Below are 19,007 nucleotides of genomic sequence, written 5' to 3' on the forward strand. Positions count from 1 at the left end.
CAATATTGAAGGACTACTTATCATCTCGCGATCCCCCCATCAACCAGAATTGCATAACTGGCCATACTGTATGAATGATTAACCTGGATTGGCCCATGCACTGAGGATTTAATACAATTAACACCAAGAAAATAGCCGAACAATATCTGTTAGATTTAGGCAACAGTTTAATTTCTGCAACTCCCTAAATTACAACTTGTAGTTAACAGAAGGACTTGTAATCCCAACAGCAAAAAGAACAAACATCCACAATTAAACAGAGCTGGCCACGAGCCAGCCCTCATTTCACACTACAACTTCCAGTCGAATCTGTAACCCTCGTGTCTTGAGTTCAATCTCAACAAAATATGGTCATAGTGGTGAATGTAATCGTAGTAATGAGTGTGCATTGTAGTAGGCCTACACTAATTTCCAAGGAACACTTGCCCCTCCACTCAGAAACTAGTTTTTAACTAAAAACTGGGCTATAATCAGGAACATCTTGGTCTGCAAAATATTGCTTGCCCATAGTTGTTCCCTGAATTGTCCGATGCTAGTGGCCTAGTACTATATTGTGTACAGTATATGCTGGAGGCAGGTCATGTGCTTCAAACCTAGATATAGACTACCTACATGACACTATAGTGCTTCTTGTCCATTTATTACGTTAGAAATCATTGCAGGTTGTTATGAAACTTTATCAACAGTTTTCCCAAAAAAAATGAGTTTCTTCCATTTTGTCCGGAAGAAACTGGAAGAAACCTATTTCTTCCGAGTGGAATAAACCGCGGTTTATTCCGCGGTTTTTTCCACCCCCGGAAGAAACCTGCGAACCCTGTAGATAACTAACTCTGAGGGTGCCTGACATGTTCCTTAATTAGTAGTGCATAGTTAAGTATTAATCGTAATGTCAAGTTAAGTTTCAGCTTGTGCACTCAGCTAAGTTATTGGATTAAGCCCTCCCGTGTGTCGTCGTTTCTCTCATGTCAACTTCAAGTGCCATTAATTACATCATTGCTTGAACAAATGTTGATTATTATACAGTTGGTTTTAATTTACTGAACCGGTTATTATTGACACTGATATGACTTTTGTCAATGCAATTTGAATCTAGAAATCCAATGTAACGTGGGTGGGTACATAGTTTGAGGTAGTCATGAGAAACCCAATGTAATGTGGGAACTTAGTTTGAGGTAGTCATGAGAAACCCAATGTAATGTGGGAACTTAGTTTGAGGTAGTCATGAGAAACCCAATGTAATGTGGGTACCTAGTTTGAGGAAGTCATGAGAAAACCCAACGTAATGTGGGAACTTAGTTTGAGGTAGTCATGAGAAACCAAATGTAATGTGGGAACTTAATTTGAGGTACAGTAGTCATGAGAAACCCAATGTAAGGTGGGTACTTAGTTTGAGGTAGTCATGAGAAATCCAATGTAATGTGGGTACTTAGTTTGAGGTAGTCATGAGAAACCCAATGTAATGTGGGTACTTAGTTTGAGGTAGTCATGAGAAACCCAATGTAATGTGGGAACTTAGTTTGAGGTAGTTATGAGAAACCCAATGTAATGTGGGAACTTAGTTTGAGGTAGTCATGAGAAATCCAATGTAATGTGGGTTTGAGGTAGTCATGAGAAATCCAATGTAAGGTGGGTACTTAGTTTGAGGTAGTCATGAGAAACCCAATGTAATGTGGGAACTTAGTTTGAGGTAGTCATGAGAAATCCAATGTAATGTGGGTTTGAGGTAGTCATGAGAAATCCAATGTAAGGTGGGTACTTAGTTTGAGGTAGTCATGAGAAATCCAATGTAATGTGGGTACTTAGTTTGAGGTAGTCATGAGAAACCCAATGTAATGCGGGAACTTAGTTTGAGGTAGTTATGAGAAACCCAATGTAATGCGGGAACTTAGTTTGAGGTAGTCTTGAGAAATCCAATGTAATGTGGGTACTTAGTTTGAGGTAGTCATGAGAAATCCAATGTAATGTGGGTACTTAGTTTGAGGTAGTCATGAGAAACCCAATGTATTGTGGGTACTTAGTTTGAGGTAGTCATGAGAAACCCAATGTAATGTGGGAACTTAGTTTGAGGTAGTCTTGAGAAATCCAATGTAATGTGGGTACTTAGTTTGAGGTAGTCATGAGAAACCCAATGTATTGTGGGTACTTAGTTTGAGGTAGTCATGAGAAACCCAATGTAATGTGGGAACTTAGTTTGAGGTAGTCATGAGAAACCCAATGTAATGTGGGAACTTAGTTTGAGGTAGTTATGAGAAACCCAATGTAATGCGGGAACTTAGTTTGAGGTAGTCTTGAGAAATCCAATGTAATGTGGGTACTTAGTTTGAGGTAGTTATGAGAAATCCAATGTAAGGTGGGTACTTAGTTTGAGGTAGTCATGAGAAATCCAATGTAATGTGGGTACTTAGTTTGAGGTAGTCATGAGAAACCCAATGTAATGCGGGAACTTAGTTTGAGGTAGTTATGAGAAACCCAATGTAATGCGGGAACTTAGTTTGAGGTAGTCTTGAGAAATCCAATGTAATGTGGGTACTTAGTTTGAGGTAGTCATGAGAAATCCAATGTAATGTGGGTACTTAGTTTGAGGTAGTCATGAGAAACCCAATGTATTGTGGGTACTTAGTTTGAGGTAGTCATGAGAAACCCAATGTAATGTGGGAACTTAGTTTGAGGTAGTCTTGAGAAATCCAATGTAATGTGGGTACTTAGTTTGAGGTAGTCATGAGAAACCCAATGTATTGTGGGTACTTAGTTTGAGGTAGTCATGAGAAACCCAATGTAATGTGGGAACTTAGTTTGAGGTAGTCATGAGAAACCCAATGTAATGTGGGAACTTAGTTTGAGGTAGTTATGAGAAACCCAATGTAATGCGGGAACTTAGTTTGAGGTAGTCTTGAGAAATCCAATGTAATGTGGGTACTTAGTTTGAGGTAGTCATGAGAAATCCAATGTAAGGTGGGTACTTAGTTTGAGGTAGTGTAATGTGGGTTTGAGGTAGTCATGAGAAATCCAATGTAAGGTGGGTACTTAGATTGAGGTAGTCATGAGAAATCCAATGTAATGTGGGTACTTAGTTTGAGGTAGTCATGAGAAACCCAATGTAATGTGGGAACTTAGTTTGAGGTAGTTATGAGAAACCCAATGTAATGCGGGAACTTAGTTTGAGGTAGTCTTGAGAAATCCATTGTAATGTGGGTACTTAGTTTGAGGTAGTCATGAGAAATCCAATGTAATGTGGGTACTTAGTTTGAGGTAGTCATGAGAAACCCAATGTATTGTGGGTACAGTACCTACTTAGTTGAGGTAGTCATGAAAAACCCAATGAAATGTGGGTACTTAGTTTGAGGTAGTCATGAGAAACCCAATGTATTGTGGGTACTTAGTTTGAGGTAGTCATGAAAAACCCATTGTAATGTGGGATTTTGGGTGGGTACATAGTTTGAGGGAGTCATGTTTCATTTTCAAAAGTGGAGTGAAAGTCAAAAAGTTTGGAAAATATTTTAGTCTGTTTTACATGTGACTAAATGATAACAAATTTTGAAAGTGTCTGAAATGGATGATGGAATTTTGAATATGATTTAATCAATGCCTTTTGGCTCCTTTAATCAGTAAGAACCTTTCAGTTTGATGAAAACAACTCTAGGAGGATGGGTTCACATCTTATTTTGATCAATCAATTTAATATTTTTTTTGACCAATACTTTGGTAGATTTGGTAAAAACTATTACCCATATTCACCTTTATTATACCTTACTCAAACTTGGATTTACTCAGAACAACTGTACTTTAAAGAGTTTGGTATGTACAGCAAAGTGGAACCTTTCAGTACAACTAAGTTGTCAGCGATTTACTTGTTCAGTTCTGTTGTAAAGATTTCTTGCTTTGTCCTGGGAAGCTATGAATCCATGGGATCAGAGTAATTGACCTTAGTATGGACAGTACATACCCTATGAAGAGCCCCTGGGGTAGTTCAGGGCTTTGGTATGTTGTAATATGATGCTGGAAATCTTTTTACAAATTGTCCCCAGAAGATTTTGACAGGTAGGCCTGGGACTCAGGACAAGGTCAGGAAAATGATAGAAATTTACACTGTCATGGACTACCTGGGTAGATGTTTAGTTTGATATTGACTGAACATAGAGAGAGTATAATTGGTGTGTTGTTGTCATACAGACTGAGGCAAGGAAAGTGCTGGGGAGGATGATCATTGGGCTGAGGGTGATATATCTGGTATGATGAAACTGGTAAAAGTGCCAGTAAGGGGCAGGTATACTGTAGGTCGGGCAGGATATCGACAGTGTAAAGATCTCACAGATATAGCAAATTTAGAGTTATTCCACTTGTATTTATTGAGAGAAGATGATTTTGTAGTGAAATGATCCCACTGACATAGGACACTGCCAGAGAAACGGGTTTGTTTCTTTTGACCTCACATAATCCTGGACACAGACATAGCTAGCAAACTCAGTGGAATAGATTCCATTTCATTGACCAACCAGGATTTAGTGGCTTGACTTTAATTGTGTTACTCAATATTTTTCTAACTTTCCACTTTTCAAGTTTTGTTTATAATTTCCCAATCAGCTTTTCCATGCTGCATTTATATCCAATGCATAAAAAGCTTAATTTCTCTTGAAATCCCTTCCCTGCAATATTCTGGGTTGTGTCAAGTGAAATTGGGCTGTGATCCATGGTTACATGGTATGCTGGGTACTGTGGCTTCTGAATGGTACCCCAGAAAAGAAATGGCTATATAGGAATACAACAGCAGAATAAATGTTATCAGAATACAACAGCAGAATAAATGTTATCAGAATGCAACAGCAGAATAGATGTTATTAGAATACAACAGCAGAATAAATGTTATCAGAATACAACAGCTGAGTGAATTAATGTTATCAGAACACAACAGCAGAATAAATGTTATCAGAATACAACAGCTGAGTGAATTAATATTATCAGAATAACAACAGCAGAATAAATGTTATCAGAATACAACAGCAGAATAAATGTTATCAGAATACAACAGCAGAAAAAATGTTATCAGAATACAACAGCAGAAAAAATGTTATTAGAATACACTAGCAGCATAAATGTTATCAGAATACAACAGCAGAATAAATGTTATCAGAATACAACAGCTGAGTGAATTAATATTATCAGAATAACAACAGCAGCATAAATGTTTTCAGAATACAACAGCAGAATAAATGTTATCAGAATACAACAGCAGAATAGATGTTATCAGAATACAACAGCTGAATAAATGTTATCAGAATACAACAGTAGAATAGATGTTATCAGAATAAAACAGCAGAATAAATGTTATCAGAATACAACAGCTGAGTGAATTAATATTATCAGAATAACAACAGCAGCATAAATGTTATCAGAATACAACAGCAGAATAGATGTTATCAGAATACAACAGCTGAATAAATGTTATCAGAATACAACAGTAGAATAGATGTTATCAGAATACAACAGCAGAATAGATGTTATCAGAATACAACAGCAGAATAAATGTTATCAGAATACAACAGCAGAATAGATGTTATCAGAATACAACAGTAGAATAATTGTTATCAGAATACAACAGCTGAGTGAATTAATATTATCAGAATAACAACAGCAGCATAAATGTTATCAGAATACAACAGCAGAATAAATGTTATCAGAATACAACAGCAGAATAGATGTTATCAGAATACAACAGCTGAATAAATGTTATCAGAATACAACAGCAGCATAAATGTCATCAGAATATAACAGCAGCATTAATGTTATTAGAATACAACAGCTCAGCATAAATATTAACATGAGTTGAAAATCATACTATAATAGTTTTAAAGAACATTTAACATGATGACAACACATTCCACCTACCGTGTTCCACATGATACATGGTAAAACTATAGGTAACATTCAAGCAACAAAATTAAGAGGCAGGAACAAGATGGTGAGCTGAAGATTTCAAATAACAGCGCGCTTGTGGAATATTTTGCTCTTCCTTAATCGATGACTTTGGGCTCTAAATTAATTTTGATAGACTGTTCAAAAATACTCTTTCAGTCCAGATTTTATTTCTATATCACTCTTAATATTTGAGAAATGGCCCTTTAAGCAGCTGAGGTTCAGCAATTTAAAGCAGGGAGCTGTTAGAGTAGCAGCTCCCTGAATAAAGTGACTAGTGGTAGTAGTAAAGACTGTCGGCTATTGTTTAATACCTCAGATTGGCCACAAAGCAACAATGGGAAAACAAAAGAGTTGTAGCCACAAATGACATCTTTACAACATAGTATATCTACAGTATGTCAAGGACAGCTGACCATTTATGAATGTCATGCTCTGTTGTTTATAATGTTTAAAGAACAATGCAATTGCTTGAGTTATTAGATTGTAACAATTGATTAACAGTTAACATTAAGTCATAGCTGAGGAGCTGACAATAAGCATCAATTTAGTCTTAACTTGCATTCCAGATATTTAGCATGTATTCTAAAGGTGAATATCTTGAAAACCAGAATAACTGTAGAAAAATTACTAGCACTGTCTGATTTGTCTTCTTTTTTTTTTCTTAATATATGACATATCAAGACTGAAATTCTTCATCAAATTATATATCCTTTAGATTTTCACATTGTTTGCCATCGGAATATCTACGTCAGTGCCTCTTTCTCTTTAAAAATTGATGCAGTAAGCCAAGGATATTATAATAAGCTGTACCTACTGGATTATACTACAGTATATGTGTGTAGTCAATGCAAAAGGCTCTTCTTTGATCCTGTTTGCCAAGCAGAAATGAACAACTGCTTTGCTGTATATTGCTTGGCTATGCAGTTATGAAAAGTTTCTAATTATTGCTACATAGTTAAAAAAAAATTATTCTTATCTCTGCTTAAATTTCTCCCACAAGTTATAAATTGTGGATAGGTAGGTATATTTGGGGCCCTCCCACAGGTTTTGTACTTAAGGTCAAATGCCATGACCATAATTTGATATAGGAAACAAGCCCCTGATGGTTTTGTATCTCTAAACGAACCCCTTGAGATGTCCTGTCATAGCTTACCCACAGTCATCAAGTCCACTGCTTCATAGGCCAAGCTCAGTTGCAGGAAAGATCAAAGGATTGGAACCTTTGATTTATGGTCAGGTTTGTACTGCTGTTAGAGAGAGAGAGAGGGACCTTTGAAAGGGAAATAATGAAGACAAGGTAAGAAGCATGTCAACGCAATTAGTCATGGGGTTAGTTTCAGGGAAAGGATTATAGCTCAGGAGTGTGCTGCTATAAAGCAGGTCATCTCTAGGGTGAGGTGTTTCTCTGTATAATGTAGGAGGGAGTAATACTTGGAAAGGTGATTTACCACAAGAAATTAGCCACAGCAGGTAAAGTGTATATATGTTGCCAGGAGCATTTCAGCTGTATGCTGTTAGCTATTAGGATAGTAGTCTTCTGATGACATATTTACTTTTCATACTCCAGTCCTAGTATTTTGCAAAGTTTACATTCTTCATGGTGCTACAGACAAGGGCTGTTTGTGTAGATCAGCACATACATAGAGTCACTACAGTAAATGTAGGTTGTATTGTGCAGACCACACAGGTATATGTATAAGATTATGGGTAAGGTATATGTATTATAAGGTATATGATTGTATATGATATACCTGATATATGATATACCAAGGTATATATGATAAGATTATAAGGTATATGTATATATATGCAGACTATGCACAGATACACACAGCCAACATGTGGGATGATCTCATTTTGTGAATCTGTGATGTCATAAAGCCATCTGAAACATTTGTCTTTCTTTTCATAATTTTCAAGGTAAAGTGTTCACAGTGTTGACATAGAAACCAACATTATCAATAGATCATGTTAAGAGCTTAAATATATTGAAGATTCAGAATTTACAACCTGGTTGCCATTACATACATACAGACATACATTACGTACATATAAAAGCATGTGTTGCTTGATGATGTCATATTTAGACTTGTTGAAGTTTTCAGCATGATTTGTGAAGTTAACCGGATCATGTGATATCTCTCAAGTGGAATACAACTTTTCTTGGCTGTTTTGAATGTATTTTGACAGTTATCTAATTATGCATTACTACATGTCAATAATTTATAGACATTGTCCAGATTGATAATTGTAGTAACTTTAGTCAGTGCAAGTTATCAATAATGTGCAGAATTTTGTCCAAGCCAGAGAAATCCATCTTGTGGAGATAGGCCAGTGCACAGTTGGAAGAAACAATAATGGGTGCCAGGTGTCATAGGTTGATCTGAAAATATCAGGAATACATTGCAATACAATTGCTTGTTTTGAGCCTTGTCAGCCTTCAAAGCAATTCAAGAATTCAGACCATTCTTCTTACCATTCAGCTGTGAATCTAAAATCTGTAGGCGATATTACTCTCTGGGATGATACAGTGGTGGAATCATTGATAAACAAGCTCCTAAGAATATAATTTCAATTATATAGAGTTTGAACAGTTAATTTATGGTTATATGCATTGCACTGTATGGTGGTATAAACAGAACTAATGACATCTCTCCATTGATGATCTGCATTGCAATGCATATAGATTTCTACTACACGTTGGGTACATCGATATAAAATTGGTGGATTTGGTTTGAGTTATCAACCCTCCTGTCGCATATTATATAATATATTTGAGTAATATTGTAAAGTCCTAAAATAGGGTGTACATCCATCGATCTCTACCCTAAGGGATCAAGACATTACAATGCAATATCACATATAACTGACACATTCTAGGTTTACTGAAGAGTGAATTTGACTGATAGAAAAAATAATAATTTAGTGTGATGGACTTATTGGACTAATTTTAATGTTTGTTTCAAGGTAGTTGTATTCACTTTAAGTGAAACCAATATTAAGCAGATTATCAAATTCTACTTGTAAGGTTCAGTTAAAATATCTGAAACTCAAAACTGGACGTCACTGGATTAACCAACTGAAGAACTTACTAAATGAGAGCAGTTGACTGTTTATAACTGTCATTTTTTAGATTGTTAGACTGTATGTATCCTATTGTGTGTACATTAAGAAATGACCATTTTGGCCGAGTTATTCAAGGTTACAACTAAACACAAAACTTAATCGGCTAAAAGTTACATACATCCTTCTGGCCTCCCTAGTTAGTTATTCCCACACTATATAGCTTTCCTGTTATGATGAGCTGTATTTAAACCTTATGAAGTTTTAAGTCCCAAATCACTTTAGGATGAAAAATTATCTTTCCATCAAGGCAGGATCAGCAAGATATATCCATTTCTTAGAGTTGAAAAGGTCTTTCCTGTTTATATTAACGGTTATTAAACTGCCAGTGTAAATGGCAGTGTGATGAAGCATTTACACCGTTAACAAAAATAACCAGCCTTATCCATTATTAATTTTAGACATTGATGGCAAGGTTACTGTGAGATATCACATGTCATATTCCACTAAATAACCTTAAGGGCTGCATTCTTGTGGGAGTTGTGGCCAGTGAGAATTGTTCCATATTTGGTTGCTATATATAGAGATCTATGAGTGCATAGAAGAGGAAAAACTATGTTGGTTCAGTGGTTCTTTCCCTTTGGTGTTGTATAGTTCATACACTGTATTATAGAGTTGTGTTTATTTGTATAAATTATACCAAAATTGGAATTTGAAGTTTTTAATATTTAACTACATACAGCATATTGTCTCAAGTATATATAAACTGCTATAGTATAACAAACTGCTATAGAATAACGAACTACTAGGGCATAACGAACCGGTATAGCGTAACAAATAGCATAAAAAACTGGTATAGCATAACAAAACTACTTGGGCATAACAAACTGCCAGGGCATAACAAACTGGTATAGCATAACAAACTGCTGGGGCAAAACAAACTGGTATAGCTTAACGAACTGCAAGGGGCATAACAAACTGCTAGGGGCATAATGAACCGCTAGGGGCATAACGATTTGCTAGGGGCCTAAATGAACTGCTACCTTTAAGTATTGTACAGTGATACTGAACTTTCTTTTCTTTTTTCTTTTTTTGACAGGCAAGGCGTACTCTTGGCCAAGATGGAGCACATGCTGATAACAGCCAAGAGAAGTTAAAAGTTGGACTGGAGGAAGATATGTGCCCATTTGAAGGTGATTACTTAAATCTATTCTGTACGGTCAATGAAAGGAGCAACATACACTGTAAGCATATGTACATTGTTTCTTTCAGATCTGTGTATATATGTCTATCGAAATAAAACTGTTTTCTTTCTACCCATGGGAAATGAACTGCATTGATTTGTTCTACGAACAATAACTTTTATGTTAAGCAATTTGATTGATGAAATCAACCGTGTGCAATAACCTGTATCGTTAACCATCCCCCGGTTCACAGCCGTGTACTCTAAACTTGGCCGCTAGCCGGCTGCGCCGGAGCCAAAAGTGAAAATTAACGAGCTAATTTTGAAGATGCACACGTTCAGCTTGGATCTTCGTCATCTCTTTGAAACATCTGCCGACTGGGGTTATTAAGACCTATTGTAATTAACACAGCCTTTGTCGGCACTCTGCTTTGTGCCGGCTTTCGGCTCGTGACTGAAAGAGCATTTACCGTTTGGGGTGCTCTCCTCATAAAGTAGTTATGACATATCGGGAGCAATATTCCACCATCAAAGACAGCTAAATATGGCAGGATTAAGTTGCAGTGTCGAGATTTGATCTCTGAAGATTAATTTGAATCGGTTCAGGAAGCTGTGGGGATTGGTTTGCTTGGGAAAACTTTAATGATTTATGCCGTAAAATAGGAGGGTATATATCCTTTCATCTCAACTATTTGAGCTGTTCAAATAGAAGTAAATTCCAAATGATGGGAGAATGTTTAGATGATTAAGGTGGTTCAGTGAGTAGAAAAGTACTGTTTGCTGTAAGTTTGGTATTCTTACTGTTTTTTTTTGTATTTTACCTTCCGGAGTTGTTTGAAGCTTCCGAATTTGTTTATGGAAATTTTTTTAACGCAGGATCAGTTGTGCTTTACCTGCTCATGTGTATAAGATTCCAAGCTTTTACGTTCCATTTGCATTTGCAATGTTTTCAGCGGACTTTTGATTTGCAGCTGGATTACAATTATTTTGGACTTAGAGACTTATTCTAACTTAAAATGTTTAATGCCCAACTAGCTTTACATTTAGAAAATACATGATTACTCCATTATTAACTCAGATCGACTTTTGGTTGACAGTTTTATGATCGTCCTTAAGTTACATCAATCTCAAAAGAACAATGATTTATTAACACAGAATTTCACAAATTTTCAGAATTTTCCTCACATTATTTTTCTAGTCAATAAAACCCTGAAAAATACAGACAAATTTATATTACCTTTAGCATATTAGTTATGCAATAAAGCAAATTTGTGTATCGATCAATTCTGTACCGTGTGTGTTATGATTTCAAATTTCCACTCTTTTAATACCTTTCATATAAATTATCAAGAACTAGAGGATGTACTGTTATTGATGCCTGAAGATTCCTGATGTTTAAAACTATACATTTCTCTGTGTTCTATAGTTTCTTTGCCTCCAGAACTCGGTGGATCCAGGTGCAGTGTACGTGTAACTACAGCAAAGAGTGAGAACGCTAACGAACCAACCATGTCCCCAACTACAAATTCATCATCTCAATCACCGTCGAAAAGCAAGGCAACCATTGGGGTAAGATCTGTCTTTTCACTTTAGACCATTTCACTGTTGTCTCTAATGGTTATTAAGTATAAGCCAAGATTTAGTTGACTTGGGTGGTGATCAGTTGTGAAGTGTTCAGCTGGCTCTACCACTATACCGTACCTGTTCCATTTGAATTTACTGGCACTGTTGTTCGTAATTATTTAAGTCACATATAACTGGAACTAGTTTAGGTGATTATAGTGGATGTTGTTGCCTTTGGTAACTTGGACCTAGACTAAATTTTTTGTGAGGGCATAATGGCAATAGTTTCTTCCTTAATAAGTGGCTTTAGCTTACATGTCTCCCCACAGCCATAGCACTCTACTTTGTCTATGGCCATGTGGAAACTGTTTGTAATCTCTTCCCTCCCATTTTACCTGGCACTGTTGTGTACAGCAATGGTAAGTTAGCTACGTAATGTAAATGTGGTGACAGTACCTGCCATATACGACCTTAGGGAACCTATCTTCAATTTCCTTTAAACTTCCAGAAAGGCTTCTTTCCTTGTGTTTTTTTTTTCTTTTCATTTCTTTTACTTCTCTCCTTTCTTTCTTGGACAACATTGCTGAATTTGGGATTCCAGGTCAAACGTTAGGAAAAGTTAAACAGGTTTCGCTGCCTGTTACATCAATTGACCTCTTTTTTTGCAGTTCAGAGAAGCAAATTAACCTTACCTGTTTTAATTAGATAGTTTACCAAAGGCTGATCAAGTGGCAGTGTTCTGCTGGTAAAGTACTTTACTCACAAGACAACGTTTTTACCCTGGATCTTTCAGAACTCTAGATTGTGGCAGGTTAAGAGTGAAAATTGATAGAAGTTGACAGGGGAGGTTTTGACTTTTTGTGGCCTCAGGGAATGTCACAGGTTGTGAAGTAGGTTGATGGATTAATGATGAAATATCACTTGGCATTCTGGTGAGAAGGTGTGGGGGGGGGGGGGTGGGGGTACCTCTTGAAGATGCAACTGAAGGACTGTTTTTATAGTCAAGCTACATCTCCTTGTCTCATACAACTTTCAGTCAGTGAGTCCTGTCTTGAGCTGCTACACAGTCTCTGTAGTAGGTAATAAAAAAAAGGCTGGCGCATGTAGGAGAGTTGTCAACAAAGTGTGTTGTATTTATTGCTCATTATATATTGCCTGAAATGAAATCTCATAATCATAGAACTGAAGGTGTCAAGTAGTAGACTCCAAGTCTTTATGGAGAAATTGGGACTGTATCAGTATCTTAAATATTAACTGTGAATTTAGTAAAAAAGAATTGTACTTTTAAAAACAGTTACAAGATCCTGTAACAATGGGTTTTCTATGTGCATGAGTATTTAAGGTGATATTGAACTTATATATTAATATAAAAATTGATCTTGGGTGTCAATAAACACCTTTGTATTGGAAGGGGTTCACTGCTCTTCTCATAACTACACATTCCCAAAGTTGGTGGGGAAAAAATCTCGCAACGTACAAGACTACAAGTATGTGTAAAAGTAAGTTGGCCTGACGTTTTGATCCTAGCAGGATCTTCTTCAATGGCTGAATGACAAGTAACAGTAACAGAAGGGACAAAAACATGCACAGAATACAGACATGTTAATGAGCATGATGATCACAAAGAGATAGATGTAAGGGGATTAGTAGACAAGGGATGGAGAGAAGAAAGAAAGAAACCAACAAGGGAAGAGGAGAGGTAGGAGATAAACAGTGGAGGGACAAAGAGAGGATTAAGGGGGTAGGGAATAAACTGGAGAAGGACAAATCATTCTCCTACACAGGATAAGCAGTTTGCTAACAGTTTTATTTTATATTGAAGACTTTAAGTACTAAGTTTAACCATTTATTTGAGTTATAAATGCTTTGTTGATCAGATCAACTTGATGAAAGTTAGTAACCAAATTAAAAACATGAAGGCCATGTTTTACTCTCATGTCATCTACTGCAGGGGTCCATACGATCCAGAAAATTCCCATGAGGACTGAGCCAGAACCCAAAAGACCCCACCCACCCCCCACCCCTCAGAATTGATGCTCAGAAATTCATTTGCACAACCCACTGTTCAGTCACGTGTTGAGTCACACGCCATAGTTTTTAGGCTGTTGAACTACAGTATTAAATGCTGATTATATGTCTATATATTGTGTATGTACAAATATTGGCAAATAGTGCAAAAACCTCAAGACTTCATTTTACGCTTCGGTTCTTTTCATACAGTTACAGAGTTCATGAGTTGTTCCTCTTATGGTTTGCCTCCAAAATTGGCAGTGGCCCCAGAAAGTTTAAATATGTTGAAAGAGAGCAAAGAAACTGGGTTAATAAGGAGAATTGGGAATTATGGTATAGACTTGGAGTGACTGAGGTTAATACTACAGTACCATGTAGAACTGAAGGGTTCAAAACTCCCAAGTTACCGGTAGGACCAGATTGCACTGCAAGTTTAATCTAAGTTTTGAAAGGATTCCTAATTTTTGTAAGTTTGTTTGCCTTCTACACAGTTTATAAACTGGTCTCTAGGGATGTAGTTTGTAGCGGAAGTATAGAAGGGTTGTTTATGTGTATTTTGGCCATGTAGTAAAAGGAAAGCAACTTTTGTACTGTAATTAATGTACCATAAAAAAAAAAAAAATATTGGGGACTATTTTGGCTCAGTATCAATCTGTTGAATCTTGTTCTAGATAATAAACGGAACGCTCGAGACACTATCTGGTTAAGAACAAATCACACAAAGTCAGTGATCATGTAGAATATCCTGATACTACAAGCATTACCCTAAATCTATAGGATGAGAAGGAGACCATACAGGGTTCAAGCGTGGTATACATCCAGGGCACAAAGGGAGGATAAGGGGGAGAGTGTCGTCATTGTGGTTCATCATAGGCCATCTGTTTCCCCAAAAAAATAGGCTAGGAAATGCCAGACTTGGTCACCCAATTATAAATTTTGTACAGTCACCGTTATTGCTGCACTCAGAAGCATTTTAACTCCCTGTGATGTGTGATCATCTAATTTGAGCTTCATGATCATCCTGAGATATATTTGTTGGATTATCACCTCCAGTAAAGTATTTCCAGAGAAGTGTAGTATAGTGATTAGCATGCTCAAACTTCAGTTAAATAGCAAAGAGACTAAGCCCCTGAAGACCTATAGAATTAATGAACTCCACTGTCACTGCTCTCTATCTCCCTCTCTGCCTTTCCTCCCGATTTTTATCTTTTGCCAGACATTTAGTATTTTCTCATCAGAGGTCATGCAGTATGCATATATGTACAGTACATTAACCCCAGTTCACCAGGTAAACAGAAAGTATTTGGTCTGGTTTAGATTCATGGACAGTGTGTTTAACTGGGGGAGATTCCTTGTGTCAGGTTCCTTGACCTTTGTAATATAGCAATGAACTCTTTTGGGTATTTAATTGATGGCGTTTTACTTCACAGGGTAGATAATGCCGTTCTTGTACATCCAATTAGACAGGCGGCCTAATGTGGGCTATAGTTAGTTGCTTTTGTTTCTGCTTCAGTGGCTTTTAATGAGTTAGTTTATTAGGTGTTATCGGAACTGATTGATGTTTGTGTACTGAGTCACAAAGGAACCACTTCTTTTATGCACTGTGAGTGTTCAAACTTTGTAGTAACGGATGTCTCATTCTGTGATGTAGTCTCCAGAAGTTGAAGATGTACTTCCTTAAAGTATGTATTTATAGGAAAGCCAGTTGGTTTTGTGCTTTAAGTCTCAATATTAAAAGCTGCTTGGTTGAGTTTGTTATAAGTTGGTGTTATAAGTTGGTGGTGTAATAATCAAATAGTTAATAAAAAAATCAAGTCCCTGACGAAAGAATGTGTTAAAATAGGGATGATCCAACAATGAGATTAGTTTCAAATGTGTGTACTGGTGATGGTGATTTTCATGACATTGTTGGACACACAACTTTGTTTACTGGATTAAATCATGAATTAATAAATAATTAACTAGGTGCAGTCAAGTATTTTCGTAAGCATAGGGGGAACATTTACTGTGTCTCTGCATGTGGAAAGCATTAAACATTAAATTAGTCATGTAGGCATGTCAAATTCATCTCTTAAAATGTATTGGTCTTCCAACTACCAACATTTATTACTTTTGTTCTATGATAAAGAGATCACCATGAGATAATTTCAAGTCCTCTCAAAGAAATACATGTATGAAGCAATTTTCATTACTAGTGTTGTAACAAGGCACTGAGATTGCATTAAGTCCTCAATGATGAAATCCCAAGACAAGTCATTAATGTTTGCCCTGGAAGTCAAGTCAAAAAATCAAATACAGTTTGGAGGCAAAGTCAGGATACCAGGAAGAAAATATGACTTAAGCGGACTCTTGTCCAAATCAGTGACTGGCCTTGTTACAACATTGTTCTTTAGAGAGTTAAATTTCATGGGCAGTTTCGTCCAGTAGGTGTCGTCATACAACATGACCAGGATTAGCTATTACCAAACCAAGATAGTCTTTTGTAAAATACAGTACTTACAGAGTCTGGACGAAGGTATAGTAGGACAGAAATTTGTGAGGAGAGATAAAACTTCATGAATTGGGGGGGGGGGCATTTTTTATCTGACAAGGAAAAATGTCCTGAATGTAGGAGCAGAAGAAGAACCATAGTAGAACACTCACATGATGTTGATTTGTGTGTTAGTCACAAGTTAGTGATGGATGTGTGGTAGCAGTAATGGCTGTGTTATACTGGCAAGGTCCTATTTCGTGACACTTAATCAATAAAGCAGGCATGCGCTTTTTCCGCAAATTCACGGAATATCCCTGATTTCTTTTCTACCGCGGGGACAAAAACTATTATCCTAACACACTGTAGCATATGCAAACTGGAACCTATACCGCAATTTTTGCATAAGTTCTGTTATTTTTTTTTTACCCCAGGCTCATCCCTGATAAAGTATGCAGACGTATCACAGGATTTCCCAGTGATACTTATTGAAGTTATTAGTCAGTGCCCAGTATTATTTGCAAGATGATTATTTTTGTGCAAAGAAAGAAGTTGTATTCACTCCTAAGGGGTGAAAGTAAGATTTGACCTTGTAAATGCAAACAATATCCAGCAAATTTCAGACTGGTGCGATATGTTCACAGTCTGCTGCAGATGACCACGCTACTTTATGTTGCCAATGTATAGAATGAGATGACTGCTTCTGTGAGGGGGAAGCCACATAAGTAATGTCACATGTGTTTGACTAGTCGAGTAAAGCTTTCCAGAGCAAAGAAAAGCCTAGGACATGAGACGGCTCTATAGTTCTGCATGGATTGCTTTTAATAGCCACGTTTCACTGGCTTTTAACTAGATGTGAAAGCTCATCGCTAAACTGTGAAAAGCGTCGAGTTACGATGTGAACAGGTATCTCTTTGATGAATGGGTCCTGTCATCGGAAAAGAAAAGAAGGGGGGAAAAAAAAAACACTTTTGCAGCTTTACAAGGCTTTATCGTACCAGCTCACTTTAAGAACATGCTGTGATTCTTTTGATGTATTGTCTGTTTCCAGAATTAATGGATGGAAGGTTGGCGTACAACGTGATAATCAAAGTTGAATTAGTTGTTAGATTCTGTTGTACCTTGTTCCATTATCAGACCTATGGAAGAGATTAAGATGGGTTAGGAGTGGGTAACCCTCAGCCAAATATTTACTTTCCAAATAACACAATGTAAATAGATTGTTGTGGAGTTAAATTACTTGCAACAATGTCATTTCATAAGGACGTTCGTGTGGCAGAATTTATGTGTTCAAAACTTGCGTTGCATCTATTGAAATCTCTTCATCAGTCAAGTTAAACTGTGTCTCTCTTACCTGTCAACACCATACTTTTGCACTTTCATATCCATGTTTGTGTGTGGATCTGGAAGAAAGAGGAAGAGTTGGCACATAATGTATTATATACACCAATTTTGGGCAACCAGTTCAAATTCTGTTGTACATATCCAAACCAGTCAGTGCGCAAAAGCTTTAGTTGAATGAAAATTTAAAAGAGGAGTTCACCTGATGAGAAATTAGTAAGATTACTGAGTATCGGTATTCACTAACTAATTAAATAATCTCAACCTTGCAGGTTCTTTTAGCAATGGACTAATTGCATACCTCTGTCCATGCCTCGATCACAGCCCGGACATTTCTAGCACGAATCTGTTATAACTTCATGGTCGTCACACAGACCCTGTTAGACTCATTTCATTATCCAATCGAGTATATTGATGTAACTAGTGTATAATTTCATTTGTGCTGATTTATGTCATGAATAAATGATAAGCTCCCTTGGGTATGTAAACTTAGCGTTAGGTTCACAGTTATTGTTAGTCCTTGTTCACTTCCTGTCTCTGATGATATATACAGTATTCAAACATGGAAAGTCTTTCTTCTTCTTCCACTGATTGATGGATCTAGGTCGTCTTGGTAAACATGTCTAGAATGAAACATTCCTACTACAGTATGCCAGAACCACGATACACAAATTTAATTTCGAGGAGAATCTTAATGGTATATCAGCTGGACACAGCAATACCACAGTGTAGCAGGCTGCACTCAGTGTGTCATAGACATGTATTTCAGAGTATATGAATGAAATGATAATGTCAGCTGTATAAGATTCCAGAATGCGGAAACCTTAAACCCTAACTGCCTTCGTTAAAGATCTGTCGAGAACGTTATGCACAGTAAAATATTGAGGCTTGTGAATAAGAAGGTGTTGAAGGAAAATATTCTCACATCTAGAAGAAAATGTCATTGTATTTCTGGCCGTTGTTGAGGTGTGGATGGGCATCAATGGGAAAACAACTTGAGATGTCAGTATCCAGTCATTCAAAGAAATTTAGTTAACAAACAAGATATATAGAATGTTATATATATTGTTTATATTGTTGCAAGAGCCTTTATTATATTTGACAGATTATAGTATATTAGTTTACAACATATTATGTCCTGCAGGCAAATTAGACCTAATTATGTTAGTAATAATTATAATCATGTCTGTAGGTTAAATGGTACTCAAGCAGGGAATAATCCATCCAGCATAGCATCACTAAATGCTATGTACAATTACCAAATTGCTACGCAATTCTAAAGATGTATTTATAACGGGTTTTTATATAGTTTTCTTATACAGATAGTATTTTTTAAGGAACAGAAGTCAGAACCTTCAAGACTGCTACACAAACATAGAAGACTAAATTATATCCCCTGTGAAGTAGCTCTCAGAATTTTGGAAACTTTATGTCATTTTTCACTTTAACTGTCTTAGGGAACAA

The 19,007-nt window shown here is 36.6% G+C and overlaps 1 protein-coding gene across 4 annotated transcripts in view; it reads left to right on the forward strand.

Annotated features, from left to right (window-relative positions):
• LOC139962712 (uncharacterized) overlaps positions 1 to 19,007 on the forward strand; it is a 52,873-nt gene that overhangs the window by 24,592 nt on the left and 9,274 nt on the right. For 2 of the 4 annotated variants that reach the window (XM_071962947.1, XM_071962961.1), the window contains 2 exons: positions 10,076 to 10,220; positions 11,586 to 11,728. In XM_071962947.1, the coding sequence (XP_071819048.1) occupies positions 10,076 to 10,220; positions 11,586 to 11,728 (288 nt within the window). The remainder of the gene's footprint in view (positions 1 to 10,075; positions 10,221 to 11,585; positions 11,729 to 19,007) is intronic. The other 2 variants (XM_071962952.1, XM_071962970.1) reach the window with 1 other exon arrangement.

Source organism: Apostichopus japonicus, chromosome 3 (assembly GCF_037975245.1).
Source record: "Apostichopus japonicus isolate 1M-3 chromosome 3, ASM3797524v1, whole genome shotgun sequence".
In the NCBI taxonomy this organism is placed as follows: Eukaryota; Metazoa; Echinodermata; class Holothuroidea; order Aspidochirotida; family Stichopodidae; genus Apostichopus; species Apostichopus japonicus.